General features: G+C 41.0%; 1 protein-coding gene across 1 annotated transcript in view; it reads right to left on the bottom strand.

Moving 5' to 3' along the window:
* Window positions 1–1,174: 1,174 nt before the first annotated feature.
* HTR1D (5-hydroxytryptamine receptor 1D) overlaps window positions 1,175–16,127 on the bottom strand; it is a 116,791-nt gene continuing 101,838 nt past the window's right edge. The window contains exons 4-5 of the mRNA XM_084496844.1: window positions 5,800–5,840; window positions 1,175–3,885 (exon numbers count right to left, since the gene is read on the bottom strand). Coding sequence (XP_084352970.1) covers window positions 1,891–3,027 — 1,137 coding nt within the window. The 5' untranslated portion in view covers window positions 3,028–3,885; window positions 5,800–5,840 and the 3' untranslated portion in view covers window positions 1,175–1,890. The remainder of the gene's footprint in view (window positions 3,886–5,799; window positions 5,841–16,127) is intronic.

The raw sequence follows: 16,127 nt of genomic DNA, 5'->3' as shown, positions 1-16,127 counted from the left end.
AGCAGGGTGGCAATTAAACGCTTTGTGTGTAACTAGAGAGGACTGTAATTCTGCCATCTACATAACTGTACTGCCTGATCCTGCAGTATGTGGGTTGTTCCACTACGTTACTGTATGGTGCAGTTCTCATCTGAGGCACCACCAAGAAAAAGGCTGTGAAAGAAATGCAAAGGAGAGGCTGAATTGCTTTGATAGATGTGGCCTGTGGTGGAGTGTGTTGGGATGGCTAAGACAGTGGATGATGGAGTTGAATTTGATCAGACTGAGAATTGGAACAGCTATCAGAAGGATGATGGGATAATTATTTCAAAGCAATGCATGCTACTGATATGCATTATGAGCATGGTATTTCTGCTATAACATGATCAGTGACGCTAAAAAGGTTAATGAAACATGGGCTGCAGCACTTAGTGTGATGTCCTTTCTGAGACTTCAACCAAGACCTGGAGCAATCCTCCATGTGCCAGCTTCCCACCTTCCAAAAACAGGAAATGATCCTAGAGACAGAGAAGTTACAGGGGACCTACTCCACTTCCACTGCCCCACAGGAGAATCCTGACATCATGATTTCTGACAGAAGTTTATATGGCAAGTTCTCAAAGACTTACTGAAATAGTGACTTCATATCTAGTCCAACAACATTAATTTATAAGTAAGTTTTTCTTGACATTTCACTTAATTCTCTCCCTTCTACGTCCCTGTCTTCTTGTCTTACTTTCTATGAATATGGAGAACTGATTATTTCCTTCCTCTTAGCAGTTGTCCTTTACCTATCTAAACACTTCAGTCTTCAGTTGCCCACATCTTTCAATGTTTTCCCAGGGTTTCACATTTTCTACATATCATTTGAAGATTTTCAATTCTCACGAAGACTTACAAAAGTAGGTTTTTATTGTCTCACTCCTAAGCACTTAGTTGCTCCCTAAAGGAGTCTGCGTGCCCATGGATTAGACACAGTAATGTTCAGCTTTCTTTGCTGAATTAGCGCTGCTTTGTTTTTCTGTGTGTATGGAATAAATATGTACTAGAACTAAGTAGTAAGACTTCTGGTTCCATTCTGATATCCCAGTCATTCTACACTGGTACTAAACATATTTTCTTGTTTCAGATCGGGTGTAGGGAAAAAAAAAAAGAAAAAAGAAAAAAGAAAAAAAAAAAAGACATAAAATCAAGGTAATTTTCAATAATCTTCATGCTATTTATTTTGTAGTATTTCTGCACTGGCTATTCTACTCATGATAAAATGTGTAAAAATGCTTTCAAATAAACTGTCTTCTTTCTGCAGTTTACTAGAAGTGTAGCTTCAATGAATATGTTTGTGAAGTATCCACAGAACTTACATACTTGCTATGACTTTGTGCCTGCTGCTTACAGCCAGGCTGTGTCACATGTTTTCTGAAAAAGTTACTGGTTTTATCAATTTCAAATGGATAGGATACATGCTATAGAAAACATAGGCATCAGATCCTGTTCTCCAGAAACTTTCTCAGTCTACATAAATTGCTAATAATATACAGCAGAAATACTGAAGTCCTGCAAATATGCACATGTTTTGCTCCCATCAGGTTAGAAAGGTATGCCAGACTTGGTAGTATGTGCCATCTCATCAACAAAACTCAGCTTTCTGATTCACAGTCTTTCATTTGTTACAAACCTTACTTCATATGTTGATCTTACATATACAAATGATCACTGGAGAGACGAAAGTTCTCTTATGATACACAGAATTCCAGACAGAAAGAAGCAAATTGGCAAGAAGTTCCCAGCTACATGCACAGCACAGGGCAGCAGAGATGGCAGTTACTGCTCTATACCCTAGGAATCAAAGCACAGAAAATCTCACGGGAGGCTGCAAGATTGTACAAGAGTCAGTAACACAATAGGAGAGAATCAAGACGAGCACTTTTTGAAATGTATTAGTTTTTGGAAAGCCTGTTTAAATTCTTCATTAAAAGCTGTATAAATGACTGGATTGATTAATGAGTTTAAGTAACCTAACCATGTAAAAAAGTCCAGTAGGATGGGATGAAACCAACATGCATCCTGACAGATTGGTAGGACAAGAGACATGACAAAAAATGGCAGCCAGCAGAAAATGAAAGCTCCCAGAATAATGCCTAACGTTTTGGTGGCTTTCCTTTCTCTTGCAGCAGAAATTCTTTTCCTTTCAAGGATACTATCTGTAAGTTTTATTTTAACATGATTGATAAGTATTGGGGATCCACTTGAATGGGAATGCCCTTCATGAAGGCCAGCATTAATGGAGCAGAGGGAAGACCCAGCAGAGCCAGTAATCAGGTGTGCAGTAGTAAATCGTTTCCCATATAATGATGGTGGCTTCAGAATCCTTGATCGAGCTGCTACATAAATTCTACCATACAAGATTAGGAGAAGCACAGTTGGGATGTAGAAAGCTCCACAGGTGGAATAAATTGTGTAGGAAATTTGATCTGTGTTCACTGTACATTTTGCAATTTCTTCATGAGCTTTCACTTGCCTCCAGAAAAATGGTGGCACAGAAATACTAATAGATATCATCCAGACCACAGCAATCATGAGCACTGCTCGGCCAGCAGTCCGGCGTTTGGCATATTCCAAAGCATCTGTGATAGCCCAGTATCTGTCCAGTGCAATAACACAGAGATGTAGGATTGAGGCTGTGCAGCATGTGATATCTGACGATAACCAGATATCACACAACACTTGGCCAAAGGCCCACGTGTGGGTGACAGTGTAAGCAATACTGATGGGCATCACTAGAACAGACACTAAAAGATCAGTCACTGCCAAGGAGCCAATGAGGTAATTCGCAGGTGTGTGGAGCTTTCTAGTCATAAAAATTGTAATAACAACAAAAACATTTGCAAGGATCGTTGCCAAAGTTATGACAGACAGAAGGACTGACAGGGATATCTTCAGCCCTAACAGTGTCCTTTCATCCAAAGCCAGTGGTGTTTCAGTAAAATTTAATGACTTATTTGCTGAGCTCTGGAGAGAGAACTCTGATGAAAGGTTATACTGAGTCATCCTCTGTACTGATTTCACTTTCCAATGTAATCTTTCTGGGACAATGAAGAAAAATGCTCACCTTTTTGCTGAAATAGAACTTTTCATACTTGCATCCAACACTGAAGAAATATTAACTTGTTGAAAACATCAGATTGCACAGTAGACAAGGTACTCTCTTAAGGCAGATTTTCCATCTCATCTTATGTGATGCTATTGTTAAAGCAAAATGTTAACATAATCATCCAAACATGATTCTGCTGTTTAATACAAGAAGTACTGTAAGTTGAAATTCAAGCGTTTTTCATTTTCATCTTGAAATTTCTATGTATATGAAGGCAAAGTCATTCATTATGAACTTTGCACCTTCTCTCTGAACTTTTCTTCTACAAAGCTGCATGAATCAATATTGAAAAGTGGAGGCTGAAACAAAAATGTCTGGCATGTAATTGATGCCCTAGCGTTGGGGACAAAGCTATCCTCAAGAATATTTTCTCTTCCACTCTTAATATCTGAATGTCAGGCTTTTGATATTTATAAAGGACTCTACTGGTAGAGCACTCAAGATATAATACAACGCTGTCTGGATTCCTGCTGTAAACATAATTTCTGCTAGGTTTGTAAATTGGGACCTGTTTCTAAACAGTGCAAGGGTGTTTTCATTTATTCCTCCAGACCATTCTGATTTTCTTTTCAACACACATTCAGTCTTCAAATGCTGAAGTCAGGTGTTGGTTACCAGAATTCAATGCATTGGCGCTGAAGCTCAAAGAATGTTCCAAGTACTGAGATGTTCCTGATCATGCACACATGGTGAATGATTGTAATGACTTGTGGTGATTCCCTCAAAAGAGGAAGAATATGGCTGATTAAGGGGATCTGGAGAAAGAAAGTCAATGTTTTAGTCCAAAATGGTGATACAGGATTTGTGGAAGTTGAGGTATCTACGTATACAAACCACAGGCTTTCCATACGTTTCTTTAGATTCACTTAATGTAACCTGAAATCTTTACAGACCTTAAGAGAACATTCTAAGACAGATTTCCTTGAGATCTTTCAGTCAGACCCACTCACAAGTACAAGAATGTCACTTACATTATACTAACCCACACTTTCTTGAAAGAAATCCTGAATATGGATCATGAACAGCTTTGAAGCATGATCCGAAGGCTATTAGCAGAGATGCTGAACTTCTTCAAGAACATAACCATCAGGCTGGCTTCCTCCCAACCATGGATGTAAAATGCCTCTAACAACCATAACTAGTGCAGCTTCACAGCATCTGACAGAGAACTGAGATTCACTTGGTTAGGAATCTATGGAGCAAGAGCATCGTATATTCTACATGAAACACTAACATGCCAAACAGCCTCCCTCAAGCTCCTGAGTCCTATCATAATATACAATACTTTCTGGTTTTGTGTGTTTGTTGTTGCTTGTTTGTTTGTTTTGTTTGTTTTTTTTTAAATATCCACCTTCTGTCAGTCAGATTTATTTTTAGAGATGCTTTTTCTTTTTAGGTGTATTTTTTCATTAAGGGGACCCAGAAGAATCTCGTATTTAATGCTAAACTGTTACTCTCTGTTTGTTTTTTTTTTCCAAGAGGGCTCAACCCTCTTCATAATGTACATCGTTGTGACACTGAGCAAAAGCTCAGTGGATAAGAACTTTTAAACATAAGAATGGCCGTAGCAAACAAAGAAATCCAGTCATGTGTCTCCAACAAAAGCCCATGTGCTCAGCCCAGCTCTTGCCTTTTTCTCACACTTTTTCAACTCTGATACATTCTCTCTGAGACAGAGGGACCAGAATCACAGAGCTGAAGATGTGGTACACCACAGAATAATGATTCAGCATAATGATATTCCTGTTCTCTTCTCAATTCCTTTCCTAACAGTTCCTGAGATTTACTTTTTTAATCATCACAGACCATTCATCTGACATTTCCATTAAACAGCCCCAATTAATATAATTCCAAGGGCATGAACAGTAACATCAGGATTTCTTTCCTGTTTGCTCACTTTTTGAATCTCTCTGTACTGAGTCCCTTCTCCCACTTTTTAACCTAACATTTTTTGCAACTCTGAACAGTCAGTCCTTGTCTTTACTATGCTTGAAGAGCTTTGTCTCATCAGCAGATGTCATCACCTCAGTACTCACATACTTTCCAGATCACAGGTAGTCTAAGCCTCCTTTATTTACCTCCTTTTGCCTCTGGCAAAAGTCTCTTAAAAATCCAAGATATTATATGATTTGGACTTCAACCGATCCATACAAACATCAACTTTTCCTACTTATTTCAACAGTTTTGTGAGGCAAACTTACCTTTACAAAAGCCATTTTGACTATTCCCCAAAACACTGTACACTATGTGTACAGTAATACTATTCTTTATGATAATTTCTGCAAACTGGCCAGGTACAGACATCAGGTTGGTAGACAGTTAGTCAGATCTCTTTGGAAAGTGTAGCTGTCTTGCAGTTGGAAAGTCCAAATGGACTTCTATGTATTTTAAGCAGAAGTTGAAAGCCCCTGCTTATACCATTGCACTTTGGATCTTGAGTTGCATTGAGCTCTTTGGCTGAGCATTATCTGGTCATGTAGATTTGTTACTGTTCATTTTGGCCAGAAATAAAAGTTCCACTTATAAATGTAAGTTTTCTTTATCTTCTCCACTTTTTTTTTTCTTTTTTTTTTTTTTTCCCATTTCACCTTTACCATCCCTCTGACTCTCTGACTCAGTAGTATGTCATATCACAGCTTACACTTTTAGAGTCTAAGAAAGCTCTTTACCTGAATGCTGGGCCGACCAGACATCCCACACAGGAGAAAACCTAAACCAAAGACATGAGACGGACTGATTAGCAACATTAAAGACAACGACCATATTACCTAAAGACTAAAGCCAAATACAATCTTGATTTCATTTACTGCAAAATGTAATATTGAGCTTTTCCCCATATATGCCAAGAAACAACCATTTTTATAAACATAAAACTAAGTGCATGCCATCCACTCACCAGTACATGAACAATACTATAAGAAGTCCTCTTGCTTCCAACAGTTATAAATCACTGGTGAGGGTGGGAGGGTGGGGGGGAAATTGCAAAGCATGGTGTTTCTACTCAAATGAACTAGTCTGAAGTTAAATTAATTATAAATCTTCAAAATACCAGTCAGACACCCTGACACTGGAAAAAAGGTCTAACAGAAACTAAGCAATGCCTGAAAGATAATGAATTACTGAATTCATTTTTATAAACATACAATGTTTTCAGTGGTATGTTCAACGGAAAAATTCTCCCAAGTCTGATAGTTATCACTTACTTAAAGTGCATTGGCTATTTCCTGTCCCATGAATAAGGCTAACATGACTGAAAGTCAATTTCAGAAGCTGTCCAGGTTAGGTTTCTATACCCTGTGACAGAGGAACAGCTTGCAGGATTTCACAGAATCATACAATGGTTTGGGTTGGAAACGATATTAAAGATCATCAAGTTCCAATCGCCCTGCCGTGGGCAGGGACACCTCCCATTAGATCAGGTTGCTCAAAGCTGCATCCAGCCTGGTCTTAATGGCCTCCAGGGATGGGGCATCCACAGCTTCTCTGGGCAACCTGTTCCAGTGCCTCACCACTCTCATACTGAAGAATTTCTTCTGAATATCTCACCTAAACTTACCCTTTTCTAGTTTAAAGACATTACTCCTTGTCCTATCAGTATACTCGCTGTTGAAGAGTCCCTCCACAGCTTTCTTTTAGGGCCCCTTTAGGTACTGGAAGGTCTCCCCAGAGCCTTCTCTTCTCCAGGTTGAATAACCCCAACTCCCTCAGCTTGTCTTCCCATGAGAGGTGCTCCAGCCCCTTGATCATCTTTGTGGCCCTTCTCTGGATTTGTTCTAATACTTCCATGTCCTTCTTGTGCTGGGGACCCCAGAGCTAAATGCAGTTTTCCAGGTGGAGTCTCACAGGAGCAGAGCTGAGAGGGAGAATCGCCTCCCTCACCCTGCTGCCCACACTGCTTTTGATGCAGCCCCAGAAATGGTTGGCTTTCTGGGCTGCAACTGCACATTGCCAGTTCATGTCAAGCTTCTTGTCCACCAAAACCCTCAGGCCTTTCCTCATCAGGGCTACTTTCAAACCATTGAAAATGGATTCTAATCCTTAGAAATGGAAAATGGAAATGACAAATGGAAAATGGATTCTAATCGCAGAAGTCCGTATCTACCTGGGTTCTCAATGCCCAAGGTATTTCTGAAAATATAAGTATCATATATTCTTAATTTTAATAAACTCCTGCACATGTGCATATAAATTATGTCTTCCAGTTGTGAATCTTTGACCAAGAAATATGTACAGCATGTTGAGTAGCTCTTACATGTTCTGACTGGCAGGGCAGCATCTATCAGATATCAATAATCCGGCAAGGCAGCTATTAAATATCATTCATTGGTTTCAGAATAAAATGGGAGATTTAGTTCCCTGAGCATTTTGAGAATGCTTGGGCCTGACAGAATTTTTATTCCCTACTTAGAACTTTATCTTGGGTATTCACTGTGCAGACATTAATATATATTACTTATATGCTAAATTATCACCTGGGACTTATGCAGAATAGTTAGTCAAAATTTTTTTCCCTTACAAGCAGTAAGGTACCTCTACACAATATAATGCATGGAACCACAAAATATATATGGAAAAGTATAAATAAATGAATAAAAGCTCACAGTGTAGTACTTAAACATAACCATAATACAGTTCCATTACTCTTGAGCTACTTGAATAAAACTGACAGGCAGTTGCTCTGCCCGGAGATATGCAGATGGACATAAAATTCTCTTAAAACCTGTATCTCTGCTATTGTAAAGACACATTTTCTTAATGATTTAACTTCATATGCTATAAATAAATGTCAAATATAGTGGATTGCTATGAAAACAAAGTTACATGCATACATAAGTGTTTAGGAATCAGGGGCTCTGGATCTACTTTTATAAGTTTCTTTGAATATACTTTCCTGCTTAAGAGACTTTCTTTCTTAATTTACAAGAGTTGGCAGTCACTACTGTTGATATAAAAAAATACTAATGGTGCTCCAGTTAAAATTAGTACTTTAGTATCATAGAATCACAGAATTATTAAGGTTGGAAAAGATCTCCAAGATCATCTGGTCCAACTGTCCCCCTACCACCACTATCATCCACTAAACCATGTCCCTAAGCACCGCATCCAACCTTTCTTCAAACACCCCCAGGGATGGTGACTCCACCACCTCCATGGGCAAACCTGCTGACTCATGTTCAGCTGAGCATTCATCAACACTTCTAGGACCCTTTCCTCTTCACAGTCTTCTAGCCACTCTGACCCTAGCCTGTAGCATTGCATGGGGTTGTTGTGACCAAAGTGCAGGACCCAGCACTTGACCTTGTTGAACCTCATCCCATTGGCCTCTGCCCATCAATCCAAACTTTCCAGTTCCCTCTGAAGGGCCACCCTACCCCTCAGCAGATCGACATTTCCCCAAAACTTGGTATCATCTGCAAACTTATTGAGGATGCACTCAATTCCCCCATCCAAGTCATCAATAAAGATATTAAAGAGGATGGGCCCCAACACTGACCCCTGGGGAACACCACCGGTGACCAGTCGCCAGCTGAATTTCAGTCTGTTCACCACTACTCTCTGGACCTGGCCGTCCAGCCAGTTTTCAACCCAGCAAAGTGTGTACCTGTCTAAGCCATGGGCTGCCGGCTTGTCCAGGAGAATACTATGGGAGACTGTGTCAAAGGCCTTGCTGAAGTCTAGGTAGACTACATGTACATCAACAAACATTGCTATCATCCACCAGGTGGGTCACCCGGTCACAGAAGGAGATGAGATTGGTCAGGCAGGACTGCCTTTCATGAACCCACACTGACTGGGCCTGATCCCCTGGCTATCCCGCAGATGCTGTATGATTGCATTCAAGATGACCCGTTCTATCACCTTTCCTGGCACCAAGGTCAGTCTGACAGGCCTGTAGTTCCTTGTGTCCTCTTTATGACCCCTATATAGATGGGCATCACATTAGCAAGTCTCCAGTCATCTGGGACCTCTCTGGTTGACCATGACTACTGATAGATGATGGAAAGTGGCTCGGCAATCACCTCCGTGAACTCCCTCAGCACCGTCAGGTGGATCGCATCTGGCCCCATGGACTTGTGACAGATCAGGTAGAGCAACAGGTCTCTGTTTCCACCTGAACTGTGGAGGGGTTATTATGCTACCTGTCCCAGACTTCTGGTTGAGGAGGCTGAGTACTCCGAAGATAAGTGTTCTGGCTAGTATGTAATTAACATTAGTTATTATCCAGCTAAAATGAATGTCTTCCCAATAATTTGTTACTTTTATTTACTTTTATAATACTTTATTTTTATATATACTTAATATACTTTATATATACCTATATATAATATATATGTTTATAATACTTTTATTTATTAATACCTTTTATTTAACTAAGAAAAATCTTGAATAGAGACAAATGATTTTCCTGTTGAAAAATGGAGAAAGAAAAAAATTACTTTTCCTAATCTACACACATTGAATAAGAATCTAAAGCAACCTCTAAATTAAACTTATAGGTAAATACAAGGTGAGACCTGTAGCTACATAGTAAGGAAAGAAGAACACAAACATATTTACAAGGCATACACATCCTGAAATACTGTGAGCTCAAAAGGATGAAGAGGCATGTTCAGCTGAGGAGAATCTTCCAGTGGGATGTGTTGCCTAGACAGAGTTTAAATGATCTCTGGAACATGACACAAGCACTGAGTGAAAACTGAACTACCCTCTCTCAATGGTATGATTCTCTCAGTAGTATGATTGTCTTAACTATGTGCAATCTACAGTGTGGGTAACTGCAGGCCCTTAGCTGCAGTACCTGAAGTTATGTTTACAGTGCTGAAGCCATCAGGCCACGGTGCTCTTTCTGGTATGGTCTCTCTACCCGACAAGCCACTGTAGGTTTTCACCCACACTTCTCAAGACGGAAATCCTATCAGATGAGTTGGCTACATAAGCACTATCCTTGACTCCTCTTCTTGGGCTTCTCCAGGTGCCCTTGGCTATGGGATGTGGGTATTTTTTCAGTTCAAATTGCACAAAATAAATTGAATGCGATATTACAGCCTACCAGGATGAGGTTTTCATAGCAGAACACATGACATACAATGGATAGCTTGGAACAAACTCCAGGATTGTGTTGGATGATGGCAGGCAAGTCTTGCTCCATGAGCATTCCAGAATGGCACAGAGCAAAGGAGGCCAAACCTGTTTATCCACACTACTGTCCCCAAAATGGCATGCACATTTGGTGGTCAAGGGCAGATAAGGCAAACTTAGACCCATACAGTGAGGCTGAGGATAAAACAAGGTACAGAGTGATCCTGAAGTAAAACTCTTTCATAGTGATGGCACAACCTCAGCGAACAGCTCAGTCATAATAGCCTCCTCTGCAGCCAGTGGGGTGAGAGTGGCATATCCCAAATGCAGGGCCACTACAGATGAGGACTGTGACTATCTCCCTCCTTCACCCAAGACATGGTCTGGGATGACTGTGTCCTTCATTTGTAAGTAAAGTACTGAAGGCTGCATAGGGGAAGGACCTTTAGATCGGGTCCTTTGTCTGCACATTCAGTGGTTCCTGGCTAAGTCCAGGATGTGTGTAATAATGCTTTGATATGCTGGAGAGATTGGATGAGTTCTCTTTAGTTCATCAAAAAGAAGAAAAGAGAACATCACCACAGGAAAACAATACTGAAATTAAGAGACAGTTTTAGACAGCGCACTGCTGTTTAACTGAGCAGAAAAATGGAAAGCACAGTTCATGGTATGGAAAGTGAAGCAAGGCACATATTCAATGTGAAATGAGAATACATTTTAGCTGTTGGTGATAACCACTGTTATCATCAATAATGTTAATAATGTTTTCATAGTTCAAGGTGCTTACCTAAAGCCAGGTACTTCTTTTGAAAAGTTGCTTTCTGTTTCAGTTCTATAGTTACAGTAACACTGTAGTGGGTTTACGTGGCAAGGTTTTGGTAGCAGGGGGTCATAGGGGTGGTTTCTGTGAGAAGGATCTAGAAGCTGCCCCATGTTTGGTAAGGGCCCCACTGTTTTCCAGAGCTGAGCCAATAAACGATGTTGTTTTGCACCTCTGTGAGAGCATATTTAAGACAGGGAAAAAAACGCTGCACCTCACAGCAGCTGGGAGAGTGAGAGGAGTGAGGAACGGCCTTGCAGGCATCAAGGTCAGTGCAGAAGGAGGGGGAGAGGTGCTCCAGGCGCCAGAGCAGAAGTCCCCTGCGGCCTGCGGTGAGGACCATGGTGAAGCAGGATGTCCCCCTGCAGCCCATGGAGTACCACGGTGGAGCAGGGTTCCACGCTGCAGCCCGTGGAGGAAACCATGGTGGAGCAGGTGGCCCTGCACCGACAGAGGCTGCTGCCTGTGGAAGATCCCTGCCGGAGCAGATTCCGGGCCGGACCTGTAGCCCGTGGAGAGGAGCCCACGCAGGAGCAGGTGACCTGGCAGGAGCTGCTGCCCGTAGGGGAGCCAGGTTGGAGCAGTTTTCTCCTGAGGGATGGACCCCGTGGTACGGACCCATATCTGGAGCAGTTCTGGAAGAGCTGCTGCCTGTGGGAAGCCCACGCCAGATCAGTTCATCAAGGACTGCATCCCGTGGGTGGGACCCCACAGCACAGGGGACGAGAGTGATCGAGAAGGAGCGGCAGAGAAGAAGTGCTGTAGACTGACCATAACCCCCATTCCCCCGTTCCCCTGCGCCGCTCGGGGGGAGGAGGTGGAAGAGGGTGGATTGGGGGGGGGGGGAAGGTGCTTTTGGTTTCTTTGCTTTGTTTCTCACTTCTCTAGCTTGTTAGTAATGAGCAATAAATCTTACTATCTCCTTATGCTGAGTCTGTTTTGCCCGTTACAATAATTACTGCATGATTTTCTCGTCCTTATCTCAACCTTTGAGCCCTTTTCACATACTTTCTCCCCATTCCTCTTTGAGAAGGGGGAGTGAGAGAGCGGCTGTGGTGGAGCTCGGCTGCCCACTCGAGCGGAACCACGACAAACACAGAAAGGGAAAAGCAGGGAGGGAGAGATGTTGCTCCCTTTTAAACTCTGAAGTGTGACAAGGCAGGCACACTTGCAAACGTGAGGTTAATAGCACCAAAAGATAGTTAGACTGCCATCGTGTGGACAATGAGCATACTTAACGGCAGCCCGTGCACAGGAGACAGGAGAGATGCCCAAAATTTCCGAAGATACTTGGTCCACAGCATAAACTAAGTCAGGACACATTCCTGTCCCCTCTGGAGTACAGCTACCATTAGGATGATTTTTGCAGAAAGCAATTTTATGATGCAGCTGACAACACATTCTGACAATGCTCAGGTGCAAAGAGAATGCTTTGGTGATCCCATGAATACCTGTGTTGGTGTGAGGTAAGCAGTATATACAGAAATAAATATATTGAAATGAAATTGCTCAGAATTTGCTCTTTCACTGAATAGAGCAGAAAAAAAGAGAGAACATGATGAAATATCTTTTAAGATATTGAAAATGTTTCTTTTAACTTCACACTGAAGTCAGAGGAATTAGAGAGTATATGCTCTACCTTGTAGCTGGGTAACAGCCAGGGATGGCTGAAAATGGTGCTAAATTTCAGGAAACCAATAAAAATCCATTTGCTTTCCTATTGTTTCGTAACTGGCTTTAATTTTTCATTTAAACATAGAATCCGCTATCTTGCCTAAATAAACTATGTATTCTGTCATGCTGAAACCTTGACCAGTAACAAAGACACACTCTGCGTGACCTAGCAAACAGCAGATGGCGCTCCTAACAATACTCATATTTTTGAAGAAGACATTCATAGGAGAACTCAAAAGAGGGAGACGTTTCTAAGTTCTTGTATACTAGGGACAATGACTCAAGTACACAGCATTAGAGTGCTTGCAGAGTCCAACTTTGAGACCAGAACACAAACCAAAGACAAGACTTGCTCAAGAAGCTATAAAAATTTGCCAGTCCACAGAACATAGTCAAATCAAGACGCATCTTCCGGGAGAAAAACAAAGTAACATGACAGTGTATTGTACTGAAAAATTAGGACCACTGAAAATGCAGATTGTGTAGATGTCAAAAGGTGGTAAAATCAGTAAAATGGAATGTGACTAGGTTTGCATGCACATAATGCATGCACAATGTTCCAGTACGAAGAACTGGATATGCTGCAAAAGTAATCATAGTCCTAACTAGATTCCTGGCTTTGGATTAAGCTGTCTGAAACAGATACGGGAAGGAACAACATTTTGCAAAAGCTATAGATGAGATGGAATAAACTTGAAAAAAAATATACACATGTACCTTGCACAATAAAGTAGAATTAGGTAGCACCATGTACTGAAACGACTACCACATTATTATCATAAATGAACAAGAAAATATATTGGAGAGAAAGTTTAAGAACAGCAATGGTGATTATTTGTGGTTATTTGCTGTCCGTTACCCACAAGCTAATGAGCCATTTGAACTTACTGTTAGCAACCTGTTAGCAGAGTAATCTCAAATAGAAGTATCCTCATACGATGAGGAAATCATTTCAACACTGGGTACATAAACTAACCTAAGAGCAAAACACAGGGAATCTAAAAGACTGTCCTTGTTAGCTTGGGACAAGCTGCCCTGTCCCTAGGAAAGAGGAATGAGCACAACTGCAATTGCTCGTTTGTTTTTCACTAAAGCAATGACTGAGAGCTGGAAGTCACAGTTCTTGGGAAACGCCTAAAGCACTTGCAGGAAGCAGCAACCCTCAAAGCCACACTAATGTCACTCAGCACTTAAGGCAAGATCAATTCTTTGCTCCACTGTTCTCAACCCCACCGTGTGTGGCAGAGTGATGTTCCCCTCAGATGTCTTGTGCTCCTGCCTGGAGGACTTAGCATGGTTTTGCAGAGTACAATACCACCTTTGCTGGCAGGAGGGAGCAGACACTCTTCATGGTCTCAGCCTGTTGTCCTCCCTCTCCCATAGCCATGAAGTTGCACTGTGCACTCTGGGCACACAGCAGAGGGCCTTGTTTTGGCCAGTGTCCTGTGGGTGCCCCTCACAATGCAGCACAAAGGGTGGATCCCTCCTGCCTACACATCAGGCAGGTAGTGTAGGCACTTGCCTGTGTAGGCATCACATCTATACATGAACCCGGGTCTATCCACATGCATCCTGATGTTTTTCACAGGATCCTGATTCCCTTTGTAGCAAGTATGTGCATTAGTAGAATAAATTATTAAAAATTCTTTAGACACTGAGCTGAATCAACAGGAGCACAAGTTTGCACCTGAATTTCTCATGGGGAGCAGCAAGACAACTGTGTTACTGGTTAGAATTGTTATTCTGATTATTCAAGACATTTCTGAGCTTTCACATAAGATCTCAGGTGTATCAACACCAAACAACTTTTTAATACTTGAACATATTTCCAGAAGTAGAGCTTTAATACTCCAGTCATAGCTATTTTGCACCTTCCTGACCTTTATTTGCTATGAGATGACTTAATCAGCATTTCTTAATTCAACACACTATTGCACTTCATCAATTATCTAACCAATGCAAAGAAATTACAAATCTCATATACCATACGTATAGATTAACTGTTGATTGATAGCATTATATTGCTAGTCAAATTAAAATGTGTATTTCCAAAGCTTATTATTATAAAACTTTATTTTCTTAGCTTTATTACATTAGGTCTACACTGATATATCAATTCTGTTTGCTATGGATATAATGTTATCTACTTATTATTATTAATTCAGTAATATGAACACTGTTTTCAGCATTCCTCTCCTTGTCCCCTACTTCAGTGATGTATCATGTGCAAATAACAAAGTTTAGGTGGGATTCATCACAGTCCACTTAGACATCTGAGAGTCAGAGCCAGTCAGCCGCTAAGACAGCTTGAATAACCTGCCCTTCAGGGAGAGCATCTCTCTTCCTTGACTGTAAGGGGAGCTGGTACAAAAGAGTTCATGTTTCCAGAGAAGTATACATGATATTTCACATGTTCACTCTAGCATGGTTCATGCAGCGCAATTAAATCTCTAATGCTAAGATTATTGTAACTATTTCAAAGTAAATCAGGTATGCTTATTTTGTTTCTTTGATACAGAGAAAAATAATCTAAGTGCTAAATTGTATAAAAAACATGTCCTATTTTAAAATAGAAACTATGGTAATTAGCAAGCAAGTACTGGCAATGTTTAGTACTTTCTCTTCCCCCTCCCCAGTTTCTATTTTTTTGCTCAGCTTTGAAGAAAATGCTGTTTATTTTCTCTCTCCTGTCTATATACATGGCCAGTGTGTAAGAGCTATCCAGTCCATTGCTAACTGCCAATCCACAGCTGCTGATATATCTTTTAACTAAATATGACTTCTGATGGGGCTTTGGGCAGCCTGATTTAGTGAAAGATGTCCCTGCCCATCACAGGGGAGCTGGACTAGATGATCTTTAAAGGCCCCTTCCAACCCAAACCATTCCATGATTCTATGATTATCAAAAAGAAAGGTTGGGATTTAGTGAGCAGTGATGCTGGTAGATGTTATAGCACAGCGTACGTTACCATGATTTCTTTGGAGGAAGGAACTAGGGCACTTAGCTCTAGCATTACCTAAACTCCTTAACTCCATCAGCCTTACAGTGTCCAATGACAACCACGACAGACATCTCCGATGACTTGCTTTCCTCATGTTTCCTCTTCCATTATTATTCAATACCATACAATAAGTGGAATTATAAGGGCTGATCAGATATAGTGTGGTATGAGATTAAACACATCGGATGAGATTCATACAACTGAGCAGTACATATCAGATGTCAGTCAATGACCAACGTGTCAGTCAATCACCTGACCTAAGTTAACTACCAGGAAGGAAGATCATATTGTTGCTTACAATTTGATGAATCTCATCTCAAAAGGACTGATTTCTCTCCTCTGACTATAAAGAAAGTTTAGAAAATTAGCTCAAATGTAGGTGACTGACGTCTAGGCACATATGGGCAACTAAATGTCCCTG

The sequence above is a fragment of the Aythya ferina genome, assembly GCF_964211825.1.
Source record: "Aythya ferina genome assembly, chromosome: 24".
In the NCBI taxonomy this organism is placed as follows: Eukaryota; Metazoa; Chordata; class Aves; order Anseriformes; family Anatidae; genus Aythya; species Aythya ferina.
This window is presented reverse-complemented; position numbering and strand designations above follow the sequence as displayed.